Genomic DNA, 25,707 nt, shown 5'->3' with positions numbered 1-25,707 from the left:
AGATACACCAGCTCTCACTTCCCCACGGGAATGCCTGGGACACCAGCCCCACTGGAAGGGCTCTTTGAGCAATGCTCTGCTTCTCTCCTCCCTGCAGCTGGGGCATGTGGGCATCAGCTGGAGAGCACATGAGGTCCTCAGGCTGTTTCCCTGCAGTCAGTCTGTCGGCCTCAGAGTGACACAGCAGTGGGAGCTGTGCCTCCTTCCTCTGAGCTGAACTCTCTCTTTAATGAAGCTGCCTGGCCCTGCGGAAGTGGCGTTGGATCTGGGAGAGACAGCTGTCAAGGGGATCTGCTTCAGGTGCCGTCCGTTCCTCCAGCCCATGCGTCATGAAGGCCAGGGAGGGAAGCAGCTGTGTTTAAAGCTCAGCTGGGCTGCTTTGGTCAGCAAAGGAGAGAGATGATTGCAGAGTGAATCCTAGCTTGTCTTCCCTGAGTCTGATGTGGAGGGGAGAAGAGAACCAGCCAAGGAGATATCAAGGAGCCAGCCTCCAGGAAAATGGGCATGAATGAAAGGAAGAGAAGTTGGCTCGTGGCCTTTCGCTCCCCTGGATTTATCAGCTCAAGATGCAGGTGAAAGCTCCATCCTGCATTTGAGTGCCCATGAGTGGGATTATGGCTCAGTCTATTTGACTCCAGTTCACGGGGCTCGGGCTGCTGGGTTAAAAATTGCCATGCAGACCTTTGGGTTTGGGCTGGGGCTTGGTCTCTGAGACCTACCTCCCACACAGGGTGTCAGAGCCCGAATGTCTACACTGAAATATTTAGCCCCACAGCCGGAGCCCAGGTCAGCCAACCTGGGCCAGCTTTAGCTGTGATGCAGGTCTTTCATTGCAGTGTAGATGTTCCCTAAAGGCCCCACTCACGCTTGGGATGATGCTTGCCGCTCCGTAGGCTTGATATGCCTGCTTTCTCTTGAGAAGCATGGTGACTTGCAAAGAGTCAGAATTCTGCGTCTGGGCCCACTTGTCTCACGCTGCCATGCCTGGGCTGCCCTTACACGGGGATGGGGGAGAATTGCCTGCGGGCGTGGAGCGGGTTAATTGAGTCCCTCCCCTGTCTCTTGTTAGATGGAATAAATGGGCTCAGAGTCAAAGGTGTTACAGGATCCACCTGACCCAGCATTAAATAGTTTTAAACAAGGTTCTGGATAGTATACAGAGACCTGAGCTTGCTCTGTCCCATGGCAAACACACCACTAACAATCCTTTTAACCTTTTATTAAAGATACCAGAAAGAAAAGTAGTTAAAGCATCTGAAATGTAAAGCATTAAAGAAGCCTTTCTTTTTAACCATTTCCCTTTAGCTGGAGAGAGTTTTTTAGAAGGGAAACCCCCCTTGTTTCTTAGATGGTGGTAACTGTCTGTTTTGGGGACGGTGAAATTGTGACTTGAAATGGGCTGGAGCTGCTATTGCCACTGTTCAAGTCTGATCTCGTTTCCTAGCCGGCAAAGCCAGACAAACGCATGCAAAAGCGGGAGAGAAACAAACCGAGAAAATGAAGGTTCTGTCTTCGAGGTTGCCTTTGACTTGTAACCTCACCGCTGGAAAACACAGGCCCAGCACGTGGTCTTGTCAGCCGCGCTTGAGACCTGGCACACTTGTACTAGCATCGGGCTGTTTGGGGCACTGCGTTTAGCTGCCTTTTTCTGGTCACAGGCTTACAGCAGCGTTGAGAAATATACGCTCTTGGCCAGCTAAGCTAGACTCATTAGACAGAAGGCAAAAGGAGAGAGGTAAGAAATAGAAGGAAAAGGACACAGGGCAGGTGTGTGTGGGGAAGTCTCGCATCCCCGCTGATGGTTGGGATGAGCTGGAGCCAGAAGAGGTGGCGAGGTCATCTGGCTCCCTCCCTCTGGTCTGGTCAAGACCTCTCTGGATTAGGATGAAGGAGGTTTAGGGTCCCAGGAGGCAGTGGGAGTGGCAGCTGTGATGTTGAAGCTAGTTCTTTCCACTTCCTCTCGTCAGCCAGTGTAGCAGTAGCCGCTGTCTGGTGATCCATATTTTCCTCCCAAATCTTATTTTTAACAAACCCAAAAGGGAGTGATGGGAAGAAGAGGCCCCTCCTCTTGTTGTTTTTGTCTACCAATTAGGCCTAATTTCCAAGGCAGCAATTTTGGTTCATTGATTTTCAGTCTCGCTGTTTACCAGGCATGATCTTAGCACAGTCCTTGAATCAGTTGGCCTTTTTGTTTGGACTAATTCAGTCTTTGTCTCTCTCTTGCTCATTTTCCCACCAACAGGTTATTGTGATGTCTTACCTTGATTGTGAGCACGAGTGTAAGTTGCTATATCTGTAGGTCCAATTATCATAAGACTCCTCAGCTGGACCTCACTGCTCCCAGCTTTGTCCACAGTGACCATAGAGTTCACACCCACAGAGATCAGCTCTGCTCAGCCCATGGCTTTCATTTTCTGCCAAAGGGGAGGGGAGGTGCACTTGCAACCTCACTGGGTGCTCATGTCTTCAGCTGGCTTTCTCCTTGTTCAGATGCCAGAGAAGAGCTAGCTAGGTAATCAGTCAGAACTAATCGATATAGGAGCAGGTCTCGCTCACTTTTCTCTGCATTGGGGATTGAACCCAGACTCCCTGGTTACTGTCCGGGTCTTCTGCTAACGGGGACTGAACCCACGGCCCTAGTTATTCTCCAGATGTTCTGCCAGCTGGAGATTGAACCTTCAGGAGCTGTTGGCCATGGTGCAGGAATGTGTTGTTTTCCAGGTGTTTCTTGGTCTCTCCCACTCTAGCAGCTGGAATTACAGAGCCCACATGAGTTGGGGAGCAAGACTCCCCATTTGTGTATCCTGCACATCACTGTAGCTCAGGCCCAGAGCCCAGCAGCTCCAAAAGGCAACAGGGGTCCCTCCCTCTGGGTTCATCTGTTAGAAGCATGTCTCAGCTGGAAGCCTGCCACTCACAGTGGGGCTGGTCTCTTCACCTGCGGGGTTTGTGCATGCCTGTGAGGATGGGCTGTGCAGGGAGCAGTCAAAGGGCGGAGGACTCTTGGTGCTAGAGATCCAGGTCTCGTGATTCAGGAACAGCAGTAGTTTGTGTTGTGGTTGATATTTTCTGTGTTAAGGGATCAGGAAAGGAAGCAGGGTCTAGAGATGAGAATGGGGAACTGGGCATCTGGCTCTGAGGCCTACTCCCCGTTCAGCCACTGACTCCCTGGATGACTTGGACAAGTCACTTGCTCTCTCTGGACAAGATTTTCTAAAATACGCAGGGCCAGGTTTTCAAGTGCTCAGCACCCAAAATTGGGGCCAGATTCTCCCAACAGCTCAGCTCCCACTATGCTCAGCACTATGGGAAATGTGGCCATTTTATTTTGGTGCCTAAATGGGATCTGAGGACTTTTGAAAATCTGGACCTTTGTGCCTCAGTTCCCCCAGGTGAGAAAAAAACGGGAATAATGCTACTTACCTGACAGCCAGGGCTGTTGTGAGGCATGATTCGTATGTCTTTTAAAATGTCTTTGAGATCCTCCAATGAGAAGTGCTGGAGATGCGCGAAGTATTATTGTCATCGTCCCAATGAATGAAGTCAACCCAGTCTCAGGGCGGTCTCTAAGCTGTCTAAGAGCACTGTACTCACCCTGTGGCTCCCGTGTCTGATTACATACCGTCCCAGCGAGTAATTACGTAGGTGGCAAATGTAGCTGTGCTGGGGTTGCTGTATGAGCCCATGATCTAGATGATATTACACCACAGTTATGTCTGAGATGAAAGCAGCTACAGTGCAATTAATGTCAGCGAACAGAACACACTTCAGCTCCACCCCTCTGGTTTCAATGGAGCCCCTGGGTTTACTCATCCAATCAGAGATGCTGTACGCGTGGGTTAGCAACTTTCCCGGTACGAGAGTGCTGTGCTGTTGCAAGCTGTAGAGGAAAGGGAGTAGCTGTGCGACCAGATCCTCAGCTGCTGTAGGTGTAACCACATTGTGCCCGATTCTCCACGGCCCTCATCCTTGTGTAGTCCCTCTACACCAGTGCGAGTTGGCATGGTAGAGCATGGCACTGGTGCGGACAGCCACCCAAGTTGGAGGGTAATGGAGAAAGTGGCCCACCGACTTCAGCAGAGCGATGCCAATTTACACCCACAGGCTGTGCCAAGAATGTAGGACCCACGTGCGCTCCAGGATCTCTCACCTCTCCATTCCTTCTGCTCCGAGGTTGAGCTCTGTGCTGCTTTTACGAAAGGGACATAGGGTGGAGACAAATCAGGGCACCTGATTCTCCACGCTGTGAGCCCAGGGCCAATGAGTCACTTCCGTGAAGAAAGGTGAGCTAGAGCAGTGCAAACCGCTCTAAGTGACAGGAGAGTCAGGCTCTGTATGGGATATCTTGTTCAGCATGTTGCTGCTGATACCCCCACGGGGCAAATTCTGGTTGCCCCGAATGTATACGCTGTGTGGGCCAGGGGGAGAGCCATACAAAGGCACTCACGTCCTAGTGTATTTGTGCATAATGCAGCTGATGGCATGGGCTGAACGCAAGTGCGGCGGCTGCTGCATGGATCAGTGGTGCACCCCCGAAGAGTGTCCGGAGGGCATCCGCTAGTGGTGGGATTGTACAGCTGTGGGAAGGGCATGTTCCCTCTTGGCTACTAGTTCAGCACGTGTCAGCACTTTGTGTGCTGTCCCTGGTGCCCTGTGCAGACATGCTCCCCCTCTGCCACTGCTGCCGTGCTCCCCCGGCTCAGTCTGCCCCTGATGTCTGAGAGTTGTGACTCAGCCCTAAGTTATTAACATGGCAAAGATATTAAAGCTGAATTCCCTTTCCCCGGAGACGCTGTTTGTGGTCTTTCCAGCCCTTCTCTTAGCTCAGTTAGGGAGCAGTTCATTCCTGGCCTGCACAGGGGTGAATCTCAGCCCAGTGATGCTAAACCAGTCTGCTTCACTTCCTGGCAAGGCTGTTGGGTTTGAGCTTCCTTCCCAGAGGAAGGAAGGTTAATGACTCTTTTTTTTGATTTTTAAGTTTATTTTTGTGTTTTTTTTACAGATTGAGGGGGAAAAAACCAGCAAAAAGGAACCGAGATTACAAGTTTTTTTTTTTAAAAAAACCCTTTGAGTAAAGGACCCGAGGCTGTATTCTAACTGTGGCTGAAACCAAACGAAGCGCTTAAGCGTGGTTACCTGCGTCAAGGAATGTTAAGCATGTGTGTCAAGTCAAACACATGCTCAAGTGCTTTGCTCGATCAGGGCCAGTCTCCTAGGCCCCAATCCTGCATTTGGGCCCATGTCGCAGCGTTAACCCCACAGATGTCAATGGGTCTCTGGGTGGGTCCTGCAGTCCACTTGCGTGGGGGCAGTGAAGGCAAGTCCGGGATTAGACCTGGGGAAGGATCTGAGCTACAGTGATTTACTTATTTTCTGTAATGTTCTGATATTTTCTCTGACGATGAGACGTTTGGATGACCTCTAAAGAAATAAAACTGTAAGGTCTGACCCTCCCAGTTGTCTCCATTGGTAATGCAGCCTGTGACCCAAGTGCCGGCAGAGTTGGAAAATTTATGGCCTGATCTTGCGTCTTCAGTTTCTTTTGAAGTCGGTGGACCTGAGCATACTCAGCACCCCATAATCAGAGCTCAGCACCCAGCAGGAACAAACCCATTTTTGTCTGACTTCAATGGGCTTTGGATCAGGCCTGTGATATTTTATGTACAATGGGCCAGATCCTGCACCCACTGCAGTTAATGGACGTTTTGCTATTGACTTCAGCGCAGCAAGATCAGGTTAAATGAGTCCAAGCTTACACCCTTTACTCACCCGAGGAGAAGTCCCACTGAAGTGAATGTGAGAAGGGCAGTAAGGATTTATCCTAATGGGACTTTTTGCATCAGTGTATATTACACACGTGAACAAAGCTTGCAGGATCGGGCCCAATGACTGCTTGAATCTTGCTTTTCCTTCTTCCTGAAGTGTTAGGAATTTGCTTCCACTGGAACGCATTCTCTCCACTTCTCTTGGGCCAGGTGGAAATGCAGAGGAGAGGGGAGACTAAGAGAGAGTTTTGTTACAAAATTGACAAGAGAAGACTGCGGGTTTATATTACCAAAGCTGAATCCTTAGATAAGGTTAAGACATGACACACGATTCCTACAGCCTGATACGGTGACTGTTGTACAAGTCAGTCTGCTGGTGGGATTGATGACTAACACCATACGCTGGAAACTGGCTGATGAGAGGGAGAGTTGCAAATCTGATTCAATTGACCCTCCCTGCATGAATTACCATGTCTCTCTTTAAATACCACAGGTGGATTGTTCTGAGACTTGGTGCCAGAGGAGGAGCGGAATGTCAGAAGAGTTGCTTATGTGAGCCAGCTGCTACTATGAGCCAGGAACGAACAGCTGATCACCCAGGGAAAGCGAAAGGAGAAATGCACTTAATAGAAAAGACCCAGCGGAAGCCACATGCAAAGTTGAGCCTGTTTGACCATTTGTCCTTCAAAAGCTCAGTCAAGGGGCTGTTTTGTTTTTCAGATCGCAGCTTTGCTATATTCACAGCGACACTTAGGGCTGGCTCAGCATCTCCATTTTAAGTTCTCATTTTCAGGGGGTTTGTGTGTGCTGGGGAAAAGAAAACGCACTCTGCCCTGACCCAATCACTCTCAAGGTTGCAGCATGGACAAGGAGGCTCCCTGCTCCGAGAACTGGGTGTGGGGGGACAGCTGTGAGATAATCAGATCTGATGCATGGGATAGGGAACCCCCTGAAATATGGGATGCTATGGGACCTCCCCCAAACATGGGACACAGATTCCTGACATGTGGGATGCAGATTTCCCTGTGGATCAAGCCTTAAGAGATTCACGTCCTGATCTTGCATACACTTACACGTGTGAGTAATTTTATGCAAGTACAGTGAAATCTCCCCGTTGGCATAGGGCCAGCACATTAAGCCCCCGTTGAAGGCTTAAGTGACACTGACCTCACGCAGGCCCTCCGTGTGGGAGTGGATTTCACCCACTGAGCTGTCCCACTATTTCTGTGCCTAAGTGTTTGCAGGATCAGGGCCTCAGCTTGTTCTTTTGTGATGGAGGCCTGGGGTCCTGCCAGTCCACCATTACCGGGGGATTGGCCCTTTGGCACATGCAAGGCTCAGCGTGCCTCTTCCAGAGTCCCATGAAAGCAGGTGATTTGGGGGACTCCAGATGGAACACATGAATGAATGGGATCACATGACTGCCTCTGCGGATTGCATGAGGCAGAGTTCTGAGCGCCCTCTGGAAGAAGTCCAGTGTGGTGGGGGTTTTAGATAGACAGGCCCCAGGAGCAGGCTTGTGTTGAGTGGAACTTTGTCTGTTAATAAAAACAAACCCCAGAAGGGAAAATATAATTTGGAAGCCCAACGTAGGTACTGTTTGACTTACAGAAAGGAAACAGAGGCCTGGCCAGACCAATGATGGGGAAGGGAGTAAGCTGACTCTGTGGCATCTCTCTCAGCATGTGAGAGGTCGGAATCTGTGCCCAGGTGTTGTCCAAGGATCCTGGCCAGTCATCCTCTACTCTGTAATGCAGAGGAGCATCTCATGAGCTAGCGTCATCAGTGCAGCTCGATTGGTGCACATCCAGCTACGTGTGCTTGCACCAGCTGAGTTGGCTGCTGAATCTATTCTAAGGGTTTTGGTTGTAATCTTTATATTAAAAAAAAAAGTGAGGATTTTTTTCTCATTTAAAGATGGTTTAAATTTAACAGTGGCCAGTTGTCAACTGAGTCATCCATAATTAGCATGACATGGTTGTGGTGTATTTTTGGCTGTGGGATAGAAGCAGCAGAGAGAGGCCAAGTTATTGAAGTTTCAATCCTGGTGTTTAGTAACTTTTTCTTTTCTCCCAATGATTTGGAAAATATGGGTTTTACGGCTCCTCAGAGGCAGCTGTCACAACAGATGAGCGGGTAGCAGTTCCAGAGGAGATGGGCTCCACAGGTCAGCGAGGGGAAAAGGAGAGGGATATATATGAGGGCTGGGGATGTCCTCATTTTGCTGCTGAAAGTTCAGTTCTTTAAAAATGGCCTCGATGGAGATTTACACCTGAGTTGCCCCAGCTCGCTGGGCAGGGACATCTCTAGCTTCAGGAATGAGTGCATCTCCCCCCCCCCATCAAAGCCATGATACCTTTGTCTGTTCCAACTGGTCATCTGTCCCCAGAGGGGATGGGGGTCGAAGGTTCTATCTTGTGGGACCAGCTGATGGGGCTACCTTGTGGGGGTGGAGTGAAAGCACGTGGCAGGCGTGGGGTTTGGCAGTCTTGGCACGGTGGCTGCTGTGGCGTGAGGTTTGTGGGGGTGGCTGGGTCACAGGGCTAGCATCCTAGACTACTTGCTCCTGTGATGGGAGGGAGACAGACACACACAGTGCCATATGTCAGCTTTGATCAAAGTTAAGGGCTTAGCTAAGCACCAAAGCCCCTCAGCTGGCTCTAGTGATGCTATCACAGGCTTCAGTAGTAATGGCGTCGGGTCTGTGACCCAACCTGCCATGTGCCTGGAAATTCAGAGTTAAGCCTGAAACTCCATTTGCAATGGGTGGGTTTCAACCCTATGCTGAGGATCCGCACAAGGCACCATTGTATGGTCTTTGGCAAAAGAGCATTTTGGTGTGTGTTTGTACAATGCCTAGCATGATGGGGGGCCTGGTCCGTGGGCTACGGTAATATAAATAATGTATGCACCACTGAAGCCCTAGGTAATAGAAAAAGGGTCTCTTAATTCCTAGTTTGAGCACCATGGGATGTAATGAGTGCGAAAGCTACATGTTGGCCTTCAGGACAGGCGAGAACGCCCCTAGCCCCAGTGAAGTAGGTTTGTGCCATCCTGGGGTGGTGAACACTTGCGTCTCCCATTGACTTCAGTGACAGCTGCAAGCGCTCCTCAGCTGGTCTCTGGAATGTGCGTGTGAATTACTTCCAGTCCAGTTAAGCATTGGACTGGCTCTTCGACCTAGACCTGGGGCTCATGGCAGTCATGCCCTTCTCGTATGGCTAAATGGGAGGGATCTCCTGGCTCGATCCCAGCAGGTTGTGCAGGAGCTCTGAGGTGTCCTGGTATAGTCCAGATTGAGAACCACTTGCCTAAAACAACTTTCCCTATTGTCCTCATTTGATCCTAGCTTGGTCCCAAAATGAGACGCACAGTGAAGGGACTCTCCCCTCTCTATTGAAATAAATACAGCTACAAATAGAAATGAAGTGTGAAAACAGCAGGGAAAGAATCTCATATAATTAACAAATTAGACTGGAAAAACAAGGGTGTGAACCGACCCCCGTTCTCCAAACTGACGAACATATTTTCCGTCTCTCGATGAATGATGATGGCTCCTTCTTTCTGCTGTTCGGCTCTGAAAGCCACGTACCAGGAGCAAGGTTGATCTGGCTCCATCTATCACAGGCTAATGATACTTCTGATGCCTCCCAGGGCTAGCTTCATTAGTATATGTGTAATTGGGGTGTGTGTGTGTGTGTGTGTTTCTTAGAAGGGGGGCAAAAACCCAGCTGAAAACACCAGGAGTAGGTGTGTCTGGGCAGGAAGAATATTTTCATTGCTTAAATCTGGAACCTACTATATTGACTCTTAAAAACATAAGAACGGCCATACTGGGTCAGACCAAAGGTCCATCCAGCCCAGTATCCTGTCTTCCGACAGTGGCCAATGCCAGGTGCCCCAGAGGGAGTGAACCTAACACAGGTAATGATCAAGTGATCTCTCTCCTGCCATCCATCTCCACCCTCTGATAAACAGCGGCTAGGGACACCATTCCTTACCCATCCTGGCTAACCGCCATTAATGGACATAACCTCCATGAATTTATCTAGTTCTCTTTTAAACCCTGTTATAGTCCTAACCTTCACAACCTCCTCAGGCAAGGAGTTCCACAGGTTGACTGTGCGCTGTGTGAAGAACAATGTGTGTAAGTACAAATAAAGCACCTAAACTCCTTTTCTCCCTTCCTGCTCTTTGCTGTTGGTTTTCCATTTTGGAAGTGTATCTTTTAACTCTGTAGCAGGACTGGCTACAAGTTGGTACGAAAGATGCTTGATAAGATAGTTATGTCCAATTTGCTGTTGTAATGTGTGATCCTGTCCAGTGTTCTGTGTGCGTAACTGAAAACCTATGTGCATTCTGGACTCTGCTATGGTGTCTAGAGGGATCACGGGGTCTGTAGGTCTTCTGCCTTAGGAAAAGGAGGCTCTTGGCTTACAAAGTGCAGAGCATTCATGTTGCTGAGTGACCATCACTTGCACTTCTTGAAAATCAGGCCCATGGTTACTGGGTGCACTGTGCGCACCAAGGGCAGTTACCGCTCCTGTAAAGCAGCGGTTCCAGCCAGTCCTGCCCCCACAGCCGCTGAGCTGACATTAACAGAGGTGGGAGTTAGAAAAAGACAAGAAATCTGGTTGAGGGACAGTCATGTGAGGCCTGATCCGAGGCCTGATCCAAAGCCTGTTGAAGTCCATGCGAAGAGTTCTATTTCTCACTAGGTTTTGGATCAGTCCCTTGATACCAGAGGCGTGTGTATTGCAAGCTTTCACTTCCTACCTCAGGATGAAGAGCTGAGTCAGACTTTTATAAGGGCTCGGGTTTTGCTGGCAAAGCAAACTGCTTCCAACTTGGGCTACGGTTGGTGGGAACCTCTGCAAGGTCTCTGCTGGCCTCGGTGTCCCTCTCCATCAGGCCCTCTAAAAGCCTGATGCTTAATGAGCATAATTAAGGAAGCTACTGAAATGGTGTGGTGTGGTGTTTTTTTTTTTTTAATATTCCCCAGTCTTGCACTATCCCCCGTGGCTCTCAAACTGCAGTAACAATCTGCTTCAAGGAACTTTTCTGTCTATTTCCAGGGACCACAAGAGGGAGGAAAATTTAAGCTGAAAGGAAGAACATAAGTAATGCAAAACCACATGTCCTGTAACACACAACCAGCATGGCTATTAAAAACACAGCTTGGGTGGGAAGCCAGGTCTCTGGTTCAGTTCGTAGATGTATTCACAAAGTCACATGCTTCTCCCAATTCATGCCTGGGCTCTCCACTCCCAGCCATGGCCCAGATCCTCTGTCTCCTTACAGCACTCTACTTCCAGGACCCCCAAAGTGCCTCCTAGCTGGGGTTGTCTTCTCGCCAGGAAGCTGGGTGGCCTGTTTAACCCTGTGATGTGTTTTGGGACAGGTGAGTGAAACTCTTCAGGAGAGTGCAGGGGACAAGTGTATCTCCCCTGTGGGGCATCTTCAGGGACAAAGGGGGAGGGGGGGGAGTGTCTTTCCTCACTGTCTCAAAAAGTCCCTCCCATCTACCCATTAAGATCCCCTCCTCCACCCACGACCTCCTCTGCTGCTCCCTTTACGTCCAGTGAGTGATTTCCTGGTGTTATGGTAGTGCTTGGAGGGCCTCCCGTGCTAGGTGCTGTGCATGTCAATAGTGAGAGACAGTTGCTGCCTGGCAGATCCTACAATCTTTCTCCTTCCCTTCATCTGCCCTCTCTATTTAGAAAGGATGGCTGTCTCCCTTTTCTAGGTAGGTTTGTGGGGGGGGAGACGGGTCAGATTTTCCAAAGGTCTCAGCTCCCTTCTATGACTCAAAGTGAGTGGCCAGCTGTTCCCAAGAGCTCAGCACCCTGGGAGCTGCTGTGGGGTAAGCACTCTTTTAAACCTGGCTGTGATGCACCCAAGGTCAAGCAGGAAGTCTGTGGCAGAGACAGAAACTGAAGCCCTGGGTCTCAGTCCAGTACCTTAGGTACAAGAACTTCCTCCCTCTTGAATCGGACTGCCCTCTCCTCCCGTAGCCCGGCCTTAGTCCTCTTCTCCAGAGGTATTTCCGCCTCCTCTTTAGCTACCCCTGAAGTGGCAGAAATACCCCCATCGTGTCCCTACTGCACAGGCTCACCTCAGTTACTACAGCCCACATATTAAGAGCAGGGAGGTCTTTAATAGCAGATAGCTCTCTCTAGACCTGGCTGCTCTAGAAGGCCCACTATAACTGGAACCTGCCAGCAAGGGAGGAGTTCCCTCAATATTTCCCTATGGATCTGAGAGGGCTGGGGGTGGGACGGGCCTCCCTTTCCTGCTCCCAAGAGAGCAGATGGGATGCAGGCTCCATGGTTACACCATAGGGGGTGTGTGTGTATCTGATTGTTAAGTCAACCATGCCCCCCTCTTATCTGTAAGAGCACAGGAGAGGGGACCATCTCCGGATGACATGGAGGAAGCTGTGGGCTGATGAAGGGGGAGAGGGGGAACAGGGGGCTGAGGTACCGGGGGGGGGGGGGGGAGAAACAGGGCTGGGGTACCACAGTAGCACAGGGGGAGGGGGGTGACTCTGTGGTCAGGTTGTCTTCTCTGTTCTCCAGGCCTGGGCCTGATGTGGGGTGGGCAGCCAAGCTGAGATCCAACTGTCCCCTTGGTTGCTTGGGCAGGGCGGGTTTGTTATGGGGAGAAGCTTCCCTTGGGGAGTGATTGGGTCCCTGGGAAAAGGTTTTTAGTGAGAGCACAGATTCCCGGAGGAAGAGATTAACTCAAGGGTGGGGGTGTGGACTGGGGGACAGAGGGGTTTCCCCTTGGTGGGAAGAGCAAGGAGAGGGGGTGGCCACATGCCCCTCTTTGGAGGCAGATAAGGAGAGGGAGTGGCAAAGGAGGGGACACCAAGTGGTGATGCACAAAACAAAGAGTGCAGAGGACAGGGCACCACCTCTTCACGCAGAGTGGGGGAGGCAGATGGTGAGGGGTGCAGAGAGAGGAGTGTAGGGCTGGGGGTGGCACAGGGGATGGGGCTGGAGGGCAGCAGGTGGCATGCAGGATCCAGGGGAAAGAGTGGCACAGGGGGACAGGCTACTGGGGTGGGGGTGGCACAGGGTAATGAGGTACTGGGGATGGAGAGTGGGAACAGGGGGTGACTGGGGGTGCAGGGGAGGGGGGAAATGGGGCTGGGGTACCGGGGTGGGGGTGACAGTGGGGGTGCAGGGGAGAGGGGGAAACGGGGGGCTGGGGTGACAGTGTGGGGTGACAGTGGGGGTGCAGGGGGAAACGGGGGGCTGGGGTACCGGGGTGGGGGTGCAGGGGAGAGGGGGAAACGGGGGGCTGGGGTGACAGTGTGGGGTGACAGTGGGGGTGCAGGGGGGAAACGGGGGGCTGGGGTACCAGGGTGGCACAGGGGGAGGGGGGTGACAGTGGGGCTGCAGAGGAGAGGGTGGCACAGGGGGACAGGCTACTGGGGTGGGGGGTGCAGGGGGATGAGGTACCGGAGATGGAGGGTGGGAACAGCGGCTGACAGTGGGGGTGCAGGGGAGAGGGGGGGAACGGGGCTGGGGTACTGGGGTGACAGTGGGGGTGCAGGGGAGAGGGGGGAACGGGGGGCTGGGGTGACAGTGGGGGGTGACAGTGGGGGTGCAGGGGGGAAACGGGGGGCTGGGGTACCAGGGTGGCACAGGGGGAGGGGGGTGACAGTGGGGCTGCAGAGGAGAGGGTGGCACAGGGGGACAGGCTACTGGGGTGGGGGGTGCAGGGGAGAGGGTGGTACAGGGGGATGAGGTACCAGGGATGGGAACAGGGGCTGACAGTGGGGGTGCAGGGGAGAGGGGGGAAACGGGGGGCTGGGGTACCAGGGTGGCACAGGGGGAGGGGGGTGACAGTGGGGCTGCAGAGGAGAGGGTGGCATAGGGGGACAGGCTACTGGGGTGGGGGGTGCAGGGGAGAGGGTGGTACAGGGGGATGAGGTACCAGGGATGGGAACAGGGGCTGACAGTGGGGGTGCAGGGGAGAGGGGGGAAACGGGGGGCTGGGTGACTGGGGGTGCAGGGGAGAGGGGGGAAACGGGGGGCTGGGGTGGCACGGGGGGGTGCAGGGGAGAGGGTGGCCCCAGGAGGAGCGGTGCAGGCTGGGGGTGGCCCTTCCCCGCCCAGGAGCACCAGCAGGCGAGGGAGAAGCGGGCGAAGTTGCCGGGTCAGTGAGAGGCCCTGCCCGCCCCTCTGCGGGTCTGCGCGGGTGGCAGCCCGGGAGCCCCCCCTGCCCTGCCGGCCCCGGCCATGCAGTGTGAGCAGGCGGGGGGGGGGATCCCGACGCCTTCTCCCTGGCAATGCGCATGATTCTGCGGCTCTGTGCACTGCGCGCTCCAACCCACCTTGAAACGGGGCCTGCCTCCCTCCCTCTGCCCACCGCCCCGGCACTGGCAGCGCCCCAAGCCAATCAACGCCCACTCGCTTTCCCTCCGGCCAATAGACGCCAGGCGGGGGCGGACCAGAGCAGCTAAAGAGCCCAGGCTAGGCTACGCCCTGAGACTTCGGCTGAGCTGCGCCCTAGCGCCTAGCGCCGGTGCCTGGTGCGTGTCAGGAGCGAGGGAGCCGGGGGCTGCGCCAGGGAAGGAGGGATGGGGCGCGTGGAGGGGAGGCAGCCGGGTCCAGGGACGAGGGCATGAAAAGGGGCAGCTGGAGGATCCTTTGCACCGGCCAGGGGCTCTGCAATGAATGGGCTCCAGCAAGAAGGGCACTTTTGAGATAGGATGATGCTCCTTATTGATGGTCGGTAGTACTATGATTTGGTATGTGGCCACTTTGATAGCAAGTGTAATCACCACCAGAGGACTTGCAGCTCAAGGTGAGTTGAAGTGCAGCATCTCGCTGCTGTTTCTCCGCCCCCCCCCCTTCATCCCCGTCTCCCAGTCCTCGAGCAAATAGCTTCTCAATCTGCCTTTTCCCCAGCCTCTTTATTTTATTTTTATTTTTTGCCCCCCCCCCCCCCACCCCCCGAGTTGCGAGCATCTGAGCCTTTTTGTTGTTGTTGCAAGTTTCACTCCGGGAAGGAGGAACTGCCAGGGGGATTGTGTAAACTTGCAAATCTAAAGCAGCTGATTTGGGTGCCGGGAAGGTAGTTGTGTGAGTATTTCAAGAGGCTGCCTGCAGGGAACCCTTTTGCTCTGACTAGTAGAAGATGCTTAGAAGAGAGAGCAGGCGAGAGAGAAATTTTTCTTTCTCAGACTTTTTTCTGAAGCATCAGAAGAAGCATGAGTTGGTATTTTATTTGTAGCTTGTCGTACCCTTTGCTACAAGAGCATCTTTGAGCTTTTCAGAGCCGTGGTTTCTTTCTTTCTTTTTCTTTTCTTTCTCGTTTTTAAGGTGTGGGGAAAGCTTTCAGAGACCGGAGAGAAATTCCAGGTGGACAAATGTAGAGTTGGCCAATAAATTTTCTTTTATTAAAACGTTATTGTATTAGCCAACAATTTTTTTTAAAGTGAACACTCAATGTTGCTATTTTAATAATGCTACTAGGGAGCCCTTGAGGAGCTTTTAACTTTTTTTAACTTTTTTTTATCCTGACGAAAAATATCAAAAAAGGGGGGGGACCCAGTTTAGCAGAGAAGGAATTTTTCTGCTAGTTAGCCGTTAACAGCTCACCTTTCGTCTTGGGCAAGAGGTGACTTGAGAGACCTCTTTTGAAGCCCTAAAATTAATAGGGGAAAAAATCCGAAGTCCTTTTTCATGTATTTTTTTTAACTAAAAGCTGAGCAAACTTAATTACATGGCAAATGCCAGGTAGGAAACATTTTTTCCAATCTGTTGTGAACTTGTAGGTGCTTGTGATCAGGTGCAATGACAGGTGCAAACTTCTAATAGGAGGTGTTGAAATCGATTCAGTGGGCTTGTTTGGGAGGTGGTGAAGAGGTGTGGGGAATGTGAAATCTTCTTCAGAGATGTGACTTCAGAGCAAATGTCCTTGCCTTTAGCAACACGCTTGTAAAATGGGCTGGCTGTTCTGCTATATGGCTACCAGTTACAGCATGAGATGCGACTCGTTTAATGTGCATTGCTTATGTATGATGGTTAAGTACTTGAAATGATTCCTAATAGTGCCTGGCAAAACAGGGTTTTTTATTCCTTTTAAGGAAATTTGCAGAAAAAGAGCTAGAAGCGCCCCGAGCATCTTATGAAAATGCTAATCATTTTAAAATGACCTCCCTGAGGGCAGTCAACCAAAACGCATGAAGTTTATGAAACATTAGCTTGCACACAGCACTGTGCATTGTGTTCTCAGGATTGGAGTCATTTGAATGCTGCAAAAATACTCTTGGGGGGGGGGGGTTTGGAATTTTCTCTTTCAAGAAGTGAACCACATGAGCCGTGTCTGGGAAGGCAAGGAGGCTATGAGTGACTGATCCCTGTGTGAGGGAAGGAGGGGAAACCAGGATATCTCTTGCCCACTCCAACAGGAGGCACGCTTCCTATAGGTTTTTCTTCAGCTGCTTTTCACTGGGCCAGAGTGGTCCTCACCAGACCTGCCACTCAAGATGGATGGAGCAGAATGAAGTTTCTCCCGATTAAAAGCCCTGCCCTGCTTTAGTGAAGGTGCAAAAGGATGTGGTCAATGCAAAGTGTGTCCTGTATGTATGTAAGCATATCTCATCCCCTCTTTTTCTCCAGGCATAGGGGCTTTGGATCAATGTCAGCCCTGCCCTGTTGGTCGTTAATGGCATTTCTCCAGTGGCTTTCATGCTTGGATCTCCAGGAGCATTATACTTACTAAATAAGCCTCACATGCTGCCTTTGTGAGGTGGGTGGTATCCTCTCCATTTTACAGATCAGTAAACTGAGATGGAGATTTGATCAAGGTCACTAAGGCAGAGCTGAGAATAGAATCCAGGAGTCCTGATTTCCCATCTCCAGCTTCAGCCACTCCTTCCCATCAGCTGCATTGCCTCATTCATTTGGCTGTCACCTGCAAACCCCTTCAGGTTCAGTGTGAGTTACACTCTCTTAGCTCCAACAGCTGTGGATCCCGAGGTGTCTTTAGCCAGCTGACCCTATTACGCCTTCTAGCCAGTGGCGACCAATAGGTCTCAAAGGTCACATAGAGCTGAAGGGTCAGATGACTAATTTGATTCCTGCAAATGCCTTAATCCAGGGAGCCCAATGGAAAACTAAATTCTTGACTTCTTGGTGAGCACTTCATGCTTGGAAGTGAGATTGGCATCTCCATGAACGAAGCATAGCAGACCAGTGGGCTACCCCAAGGACATCTATAGTAGCCCTTTGTCACCAGCCCTCCATATAATTTTCCAATTGCCAGTATGCTTACTGGATAGAAAGGGCATTTATCAAGAGTAGTAGCTGACCAGGTTTCCCCTCTCCACTGCCTGATCCCAAAGCTGTAGCCCTGCAGGTACACGGTGGTTACCATTACAAGTGACCCTTTCCGAACAGCCACCACTTTTATTTTCTCCCCTAAGTTTAGGGGAAAGCTAGCCTCTCAGTCCAGTGTTACTGTTTATTGTGGGTAGTGCCTAGGAGTCCCAGTCACAGACCATGGTGCTATGTGCTGCAGAAACACTGAACAAAAAGACCGGATCGTACCTGCCCCAAGGAGCTTACAATCTAAGACAAAACCAGGTGGAGACAGGCAGACAGAGGGGTGCACAAGGAAGAATGATAGCCTCTGTTAGGCCAATGTAGTCTGAGGCCAAATACTGTAATGGACCTCAGATACAACCGGTTGCTTGTCAGGGGGACTCTACTCTCCAAGTTCTCCATCGTTGTGGGGTCTGTTGCGCCCTAGCCTGACGGCAGGTGTTTGCTGAGTAGTGTGATGTCCTCTTCCATGGTTGCTCCCTGTACATTGGTGCTTATCCCTTGCTGGTGGTGGGCTGCGCTTGGCATCTGTAGCTGGTTCTAAGAGTTGGCCAAGCCCTTTCCACCAGCTGAAATGCTGGGGTCTGCTGAGCAGGAGGATAATTTGCAGGGGTGAGTCCAGAATGGCCCTCTGTCTCATGAAGAGGGGAAGTTCTTGTTGCTTAGAAATACCATGAATAGAATCTCTTCTTTGCTGGAGGGTCAGGGTTGGGGGCGGGGCACTCTGCCCTCTTCCTGAGCGGAAAGGGATGCTTAACTCTGAGTGCCATAGGGAGACGGAGAGCTGGGGCAGCTCCTGCATGTTAGACATGGGGAAACAGGAATTCTGGGGCAGAGCATGTGCATTGATGGGGGGTCAAGGGAATTGGTGTCGTGTGTGTGGGTATGCGCACACGTGTGCTTTGGGGGTGCACGCATGTGTGTGTGATCAGTGAGTAGAGTAGACGTGCTGAGTGAGTGTACTATGAATAATGCGTGGGAGCAGACTGTGAGTAGACTGCGTGGGGCGGGCGAGCTGTGTATAGTGAGTCTGCATGTCGATGAGGCTGGAGTGCCGTAATGTGTAGCATCAAGAAGTCTGTTGTGGATGGTAGGGGAGTGTGTGCATGTGCTTTATGTAGTGAGCCTGTGTGATATGAGTGTGTGTCCTGTGTGGTCAGTCGGCTTGTGTGCGTTCATTCCGTCTACTGTCCCAGCTTTGCTCAGGTAGCTGACCCGTTAGACCTTGATATTACCACAAAGAGTTAAGGCAAGATACCTCGGCATTATAAACTAAACCAAAACTGGAATAAACAATTTACGTCCCACCTTACATGTTTTATAACATTTGTTTTGTCTTTTTTGTTTCTACTGGTTTGAACAACACATCCCTATTTATTTCCTTAAACCATCTTCTCTTGTATTAAATTAAAATGCATTTGTACCAGCTGAAATATATTTACATAAATATTTAGGGCCTAGTATGCTAGCAAGGGCTTTGCCAAGTTTGTGTACTGAACAGTGAACTTGTCAGCATTTGCTTTAATTCCAGGCCTAACTTTGGTTCTCGGCCCTCTGCTTCAGGCCTCAGATCTTGCATCAGTCCCAGTGCTCCAGGCTTTCTCTCTGCATCATGTACAGTGACGGCTATGGGGGTGTGCCCCCTGTCCACAATTGTCCTGTGTGCAAAGGGGGGCTGTAAGCGTGTGTATATGTGTCGTGCGTCATGAGTGAGCATGTGTCAGTGCATTGTGCTGAGTGTTGCCTATGCACAGCAAGGGCCCTGAGTATATGTGTACTATGCTGTGTGTGGAGGAGTAATGCGAGCACAGGAGGTCTGTAAGGATTTTCCCCTTGGGCTCTCGGGCAGGGCAGGCTAACGGGGAGGGCTGCTCTGTGTGATTCCTTAGAGCAGTGGTTTTCAACCTGTGATCCGCAGACCTCTGGGGGTCCAGAGACTATGTCTAAGATTTCTAAACAGGTCTAGGGGTCTGCAAATGAAAAATGGTTGAAAACCACTGTCTTAGAGGAATGACTAGCCTGGCCTCAGAGTCCTGGCTCTGGAGAGCTGTTCTGTATCCCCTTGGGATTCCTCCATATGCATCATCTCTGCTCGTGCAGCTCAGCAAGGTCTTACCCTTAACCTGTGGGTCTGAGGCAGGACAGAGCTGGGCAGCTTTCTGCATGAGCCTGACACGCAATCTTGCGTTTCTGCAGCTCTTCAGCAAATAAATGAATGGCGAGGAGTCTTCTAGTGCCATAGAATTTGGAAACCAGAAGTTGTCCCCACCAGGCTGGTGATGGGTGGGAGGAGACGGCCCAAGGTTCTCCTCTGTCCTTTCGCTGCAGCCACACGCACCCAAAAAACCTTCAGCGCACGAGACGAGCTGGCCAAAGCCAAGGCATTCGGAGCCAAGGCTCCAACTCCGCATGGCCTGTGAGTGACCATGGCAGTGGCAGCCTTGGCTCCCAATGACTTGGCTTTGCTAAGTTCGTGCTGAAATCTGCAGTGTTGGTTCTAGCCTCTGAATGCTCTGGGGGTGGCACTGCACCAGCGTGGGTGATCTGTCAGAATCCCCCCCCCCCCGGGTGTTCTGCCACCGTGCTCTACAGCGCCCCTGCTGGGAGACGTGGGCGCGACAGCTGTGCGTGCTGGAAGAGTTCTTTCGCTGGTCCCTGTCGCAGTTCCAGCGTGGAGAGGCTGGTACTGCAGCGGCTGCGGGTCTGCTCGCAGCTAGCACCCCGTTCCCTGCAGCCCCTCCTGGCAGGGGAAGCTGGGATGGGAATAATGGTGAGCTGTTCCATCGCCACAACCTTGCCTCGCCCCCTGCCGTGCTGCTGGAACCATGGGCACGTGGGCGCGCTCCTTGTTGCTAAAGCTGCTGACGTCTCGTCACGGCATGCACCGGATACTGCTCTGGAGTCCCCTTCGCATCCCCTTTGATAAGTGTCCATCCTAAGTCGCTGATTGGAGTTCTTAAGGGCAGCCCTGCGTCGCCTCGGCTGCTGTCTTTGCCTCTTCTCCGCCTGCTTCTGGCCGCCGCAGCCCTCCCCAGGGTCTTGAGGGGTGGCCAGCTGTCAATGAACTGATCCAGCGCAGTCTCAGCCTTCTGCTCACGCCTCCATACCCCGGCTGAGGAAATGGGCGCCGAGGAGTCACGTGGTGACAGCAGGATGCTGTGCTGTGACTACCTTGGCTCTGTGGTCCTGCCCTTGGCCCGGGCTCTGGTGAGTGCTAGCCAGGAGTCTTCACTTTGACTACTTGGGGCATCTGCCCTTCTCTGTCCATCTGTCTCGCTGCAGGGCGGAGGTGGGCGTGTGTGGAGTCTCCCTTGTGTTCTCTGTCGTCTCCTGCGCACAGGAAGAGGAGAGAATCGGCTACAGGAGACAGGGATGTTGGGCTGGGCTCTCCGAAGCCTAACGGCTAATAGCACTTTTGCCTGTTACAGTGCCCTCTGTCTGAGGCTCTCAAAGACCAGACTAGCATGCACGAGGGGAGAAAGCATTATCCCCTTGTTTCAGCTGGGGAAACTGAGGCATGGAGTGGGGACGTGCCTTTCATGAAGTCATGTCGTGAGCCAGTCGCAGAGCTGGGATCAGCACTGACTGACCCTGACTCCTGATCCTGTGCCTTAGTTAATTACAAGATTTGGTGATTATCCCTGTTCTGTAAGGTGACCCTCCCCTGCCTTCCCAGGGAATCCCATCCCTTATCCCCAGCTCAACAAGGAGTAGCGGAGGACCTGTGGCAGTGATGGCATGGCCCTGAGGCAGACTGTCACTTCATCCCTGTGGGACGCACTCAGGAGCTCCCTCTGGCTGGAGAAGTGGCCCCTTGCAGTGCAATCACTCAAGACCTGGGCTGGTAACATTGGGTGATAAGACTTTGAGCTGCTCCCCTCCCAGTGCGGAGCCCCATGATGTGGCATAGCAGATCTCCACCCGAGAGCTCTCCATCCCTTGTCCTGGATCAGAAGCTCTGATTGCAGGGCTTAGCCAGCAGGGACTGGAAGGATCATTTAAGGCCTTCGCTAAAAGCTGTTGGTTCCTGCCTCCTTCCCTACTGAAAGTGGCTCCTAGTGTCACGCTGCTCCTTCCTTCCTACAACTTGGGGACTCCAGGGAAAGTGAGGGCAGCAAGGACCTCTCTGGCCTGGTGACCCCACCAACCCAGCCCAGCTTTTGGTGTGGGCCTCCTAGCCATTTCTGTTGCTTTAGTAACAGGGTGGACTCCCCAGAATAGGAGAAGGAATAATACAAGGAGTGGGGAGCTCTGTAGGCCTCTGATCTCTCACCAGTTTCACAGAGGTGAGATTCTACTGGGTTCAGTGGTGTTCCTGAAGCTGTCATTGGAATAAGGCCGTATATGTCAGGGACAGGCAAGCGGAGGGCATCTATAAGGATAATGTTGGGGTGGTTTCTCCATCCTTGAGGATTTGGAGTGAAACACCGATGTTTCTCTAAACAGTCTGCGGGAGCTACTCTGGCTTTGTCCCTAGGTTGCTCCTCTTATGCTCCAGGGATCATCGCCGGTGGGACTGCTTAACTCAGCCGAAAGAGGCTGCAGAAGGTGATGCTGAACTCTGAGCCCAGGAGTCTCTGAAGGTCCTGGCTGCCCCTGCTGCAGCAGCGTCTCTTGCTTTGTCTTCAGTGAGTTAAAGTCCAGGGGGCTGGGAAATGGCATGCCAAGGACTCTGTGTTGTTCCATGCCTTGGATATCAACACCCTGCTGAGTGTTCATGGGAGCGTTGGGACTGGGACCCGTCTGCCGGGATTGGGCATCTGGGCCCATGCACCTGGCAGCGTGTTGAGTGGGAGGGCTTGGCAGTGGGATTTGCACGGAGTATAAATGGGGGAGTATGCTTTATGGATATGGCTTTCTCCCTTCCCCTAGTGTGTCCCCAGGATCTGAAGGCTCTGAAAGAGAGGGAGGCATGTGGGTGGCTGTCAGACTGGGAATAGGGCAGATTTGTGGTGGTGGTGATTTGGCTTAGATGCCTGTTGTAGGAAAAACCCATCCTGTGAGGTCTGGGTCCTGGGAAACCCCTGTTCCTCTTCTGTGCTGCAGCCATGAAGAGGAAACCTCTGGATGGAACGTGGGGTTTGGGGGAGCTGGAGCAGGTTAGGCTGTTTTCCCACCTATCTCTTAATCTTTGCTCAGTGGCTGAGACTTGGGGGATCTTTTCCTCCCTCCACCCTTCTGATGTCTAGCACAGGGACAGTGGGAACCAGTAATTCCCCAACCTTGAGGGGTGCGGGGGAGGGGAGCAAAGACTAATCTGATTTATCTTGATTACTTCTCAGCCTCTAATCAAAGAGCAAGTAATCGCCCAACCCCTGTGTCTCTGCTGGAGTCCCAGCCTGGTAGTATCTCCCTGATTGGGGAGGGGCAGCTTGTGCCTCTTGCTGGCTCTGTCATGCCCCTTGTGATCCTCTGTGAAAGAGCTATCACGGAAAGGAAGGCCCCATCTCCCTCCATGGCCCCAGCGCTCGCTTCTGCGCCTGGGGGAGTCCCTCCGGGGAGAGACCAGAGGAGGCAGGGCTCTGACAACTCCAGGGATTGAGGAGGCGGGTGCGTGACTGGGTACGCTGCTCGGCCTGGAGCACCCGTGCTGGCAGAGGTTGGGAGCTGAAGCGGGGGCCGCCAGCAGGTGTCTAAGCTGGCAGAATAGAAAGTGTTTGTGTCAGAGTTATTAGTTTTGGGGTTGTAAAATCGCCGTGTCTGGAATGGCTGTAAACATGAGCTGGTTTCATATGTACTAGCAATGGAAGCCACCAGCATCTGGTTACCAGCGTTTGCAGGAGGCGGATGGGCTCTGGCTTGGCAATAGGTTTCATCACACCCCACTTGCACCTGCTATGCTGGGCCTGCTCGTGCCCGCTCCTCTGTTTCCTCAGGTACTGGGGGTTCATTTTCCTAGGATCCTTCTGTGCTGGACGCTAGGGCGACCCCCCTCTCCCTGTGGAGCTGTGGGATGGGGCCTGCTCCGAGTGGGGAGAAGGGTTTGTGTGAGTGCAGCATGCAGACAGCTGGATTCGCTGGGGATGGCTGGGTCTGAAGCAGTCTCTGACCTCGGGGGTTGTTTCCACTCGACTTTCCTGCCGCAGCTGATCAGTGCTGAGTTTAAGGGTGGGGGCAGCTGGTGAATGAGCACGTGCGAGCGACTCTAGGGGCAGCCACCTCGGCAAACATGCGCGTGCTTCCTTTGTGTCCCACCGCTCTGGAGGCGAATCCCAAGGGATGCTTTTTCTGTACCTGCTTCTCTCTCGTGGGGGTCTCCTGCTCTGTGTGCATGCCAGGTTTGGTTGCCGGACTCCAGCAATCCCCTGGCACTCCTGATTGTAGGGCCGACCTGCGTGCACCCAACTAACTGCTTGGCAGTTGGCACCGTCTCACCAGCAGGGTGGAGCGCTGCCTCCCTTAAAGGCACCGTGCCCATATTCAGAGGGAAGAATGATCATCGCGTGCGTGCTGGAATGTCAGCGCTGCGAGAAGACTGGGACTGATGCTTCAGAGCAGGCAGCTTTGTGCCGTTGTGTTGTGTTGCGCTGTTGTAGCGGGTGGGAGTGTGCTGTGACTTGCGTCAGACAGGAGAGGTCCAGGGTGTGGGTAGCCTGTGGCAGAATAAGAATGCGCTTGTCTGCTGCCCTGGTGAGAGGCACCGGTATGTGGGGATGGACCTTTGCCATCTTGTGCATCTTGAACTAGGAGAGCGGCTGCCACGGGTTGTGGCTGGTGCCAAGTTAGGTCCTAAGGGGAGAGTTGCGTCTGGGACTAATGTATGAGATGGGGGCTGGTGTTCTGGGTTCTACTTCGGCTCTGCCGCTGATCTGCTTTGTGGCCTAGGGCAAGTCACCTCCCTTCTCTGTGCCTCAGTTTCCCCATCTGTGACGTGTGGATAATGCCAACCTCACCAGGTTGCTGTGGCTTAATTCCCAGCTGCAAAGCACTTGAGGACCCTAGCACAAACCAACCCTCAAAGCTAATCCATCTATATTAGCGCAGTGTCTTTGTGAGCATGCTCCCTTTCTGTGTGTTTGAAGGGGAAAGGAAGTCCCCCCTCACCCCCCCATGGAATAAGCAGAGCAGCCCCACAGTAAGCAGTGGGTCTCTGACCACATTCTCTGGGCCAGAAGGTGTGGGGCATGAATCCTGCAGCTGGGCTTGCTGAGGATGTGGAGTCTGTGTTTTGGAGGTATGATGGAGTGCCCACCCCTCACAGGACTGACAGGTGTTAAGGTGGTCAGGTAGGCCAATTAACTCTGCAGGCTGCACCTGGAGGAGGAGCCAGGGAGCTGATTGAAACCAGGCTTAGCTGTGCAGGAGAAGGTGGGGGACCATGAAGCCAGGTGACAGACAAGGGCTGCTGCTGGGAAAGGGCAGTTGCCCTCTGGGAGGAGGGTTTGGAGCTGGTTCACCCAGAGAGAGAGAAGGGGAACCAGAGTGGAGGGAAGGCGCTGTGAGGGCTGGGAGAGGAAAGCACGGAAATGCTGGGTTGAGAGTCCCTGGATTGGAACCCAGAGCAGAGGGAGTGAATGGGAAGACTGCCTAGGACTGCGGATGGAAAGACTTTGATATACCCCAGAAGGGGAGAACGCTGAGTGACCTGGCCGGAGGGCTGAGTCACAAAGATGATGCTGCTGTTCCTGGAGAGAGAGAGAGAGGCTGCAGACCAGGGAGAGAGATTTGGAGCAATGGCATGCAAACCACGGAAGGGGGCGTTGGCCTCGAGAGGTAATCCTCAAAGTGACCAGGAGGAGGTGCCAGCTCAGTGGTGAGTGGAGCATCCCATGGCAGGAGGGAAGCGGTTGGAGGCTTTGTCCTTCAGGTGCTAGGTAACCATGGTCTGTTCTTTGGAGGCTGCTCCAGGAAGAACCAAGGTACCATGGCTGCTGCTTGAAATGAGGAAAGGAGATGAACCCCGGTGTCCTGGTGGGCACTGTGTCCAGTGGCTTCTGATCTCAAGGCTGTGTGTGTGAGCTATAGGTGAACACCTAAAAACTCCAGCATTTGGCCACGTGGTTTCTGGGGGAATTTTATTTTTAACAACTTCTACATTTAACTCAGCAGAGGCAGCATAGTCTAGTGGGCAGGGCACTACTGGGAGTCAGGAAACCTGGGGTCTGGCCCTGGCTCTGCCACTGACCAGCTGTGTAGCCTTGGTTAAGTCTCCTCTCGTTCCACCCTTTGTCTTGCCTACCTAGATTGCAAGTTTTTGCGGGCAGGGGCTCTTAGTTTGTGTATAATACACACCGCACCTAGTGCAAAGGCTTCCTGATTTCAACTGGCACTTCTGTCCTACTGCAATGATTCCCACTTCCCCAGAATTGATGGTTACAATCTCAACTACAGCTTACCCGAAGTTATTTCTCTAGGAATTGTCTTGATTTTATAGTCCCCTTCTCTCATTCATGTGGCCTGGAGGATGGTGGTGGAGACTCGTAAAACAGCATTTTGGAAAGAGGTGGTGGGTGGAGGATGAATGCTGTCTAGCGCACTGGATGGGAAGACCTAAGGACACTTCCATGATCTTGTAGTCTCTGATGGTGCTGGGGGAACTTAGATCATGTCTCCTCTATGGTTGCATGTATTTTACAGGACCACCAGTGAAAGCCAGGTCC

The 25,707-nt window shown here is 52.5% G+C and overlaps 1 protein-coding gene across 1 annotated transcript in view; it reads left to right on the top strand.

Annotated features, from left to right (window-relative positions):
* The first annotated feature begins 14,400 nt into the window (after positions 1-14,400).
* The window catches only part of IGSF9B (immunoglobulin superfamily member 9B), a 96,245-nt gene continuing 84,938 nt past the window's right edge, over positions 14,401-25,707 (top strand). The window contains exon 1 of the mRNA XM_084611990.1: positions 14,401-14,582. Coding sequence (XP_084468116.1) covers positions 14,504-14,582 — 79 coding nt within the window. The 5' untranslated portion in view covers positions 14,401-14,503. The remainder of the gene's footprint in view (positions 14,583-25,707) is intronic.

Source organism: Lepidochelys olivacea (genome assembly GCF_965140295.1).
Source record: "Lepidochelys olivacea isolate rLepOli2 genome assembly, chromosome: 22".
NCBI lineage: Eukaryota > Metazoa > Chordata > Testudines > Cheloniidae > Lepidochelys > Lepidochelys olivacea.
This window is presented reverse-complemented; position numbering and strand designations above follow the sequence as displayed.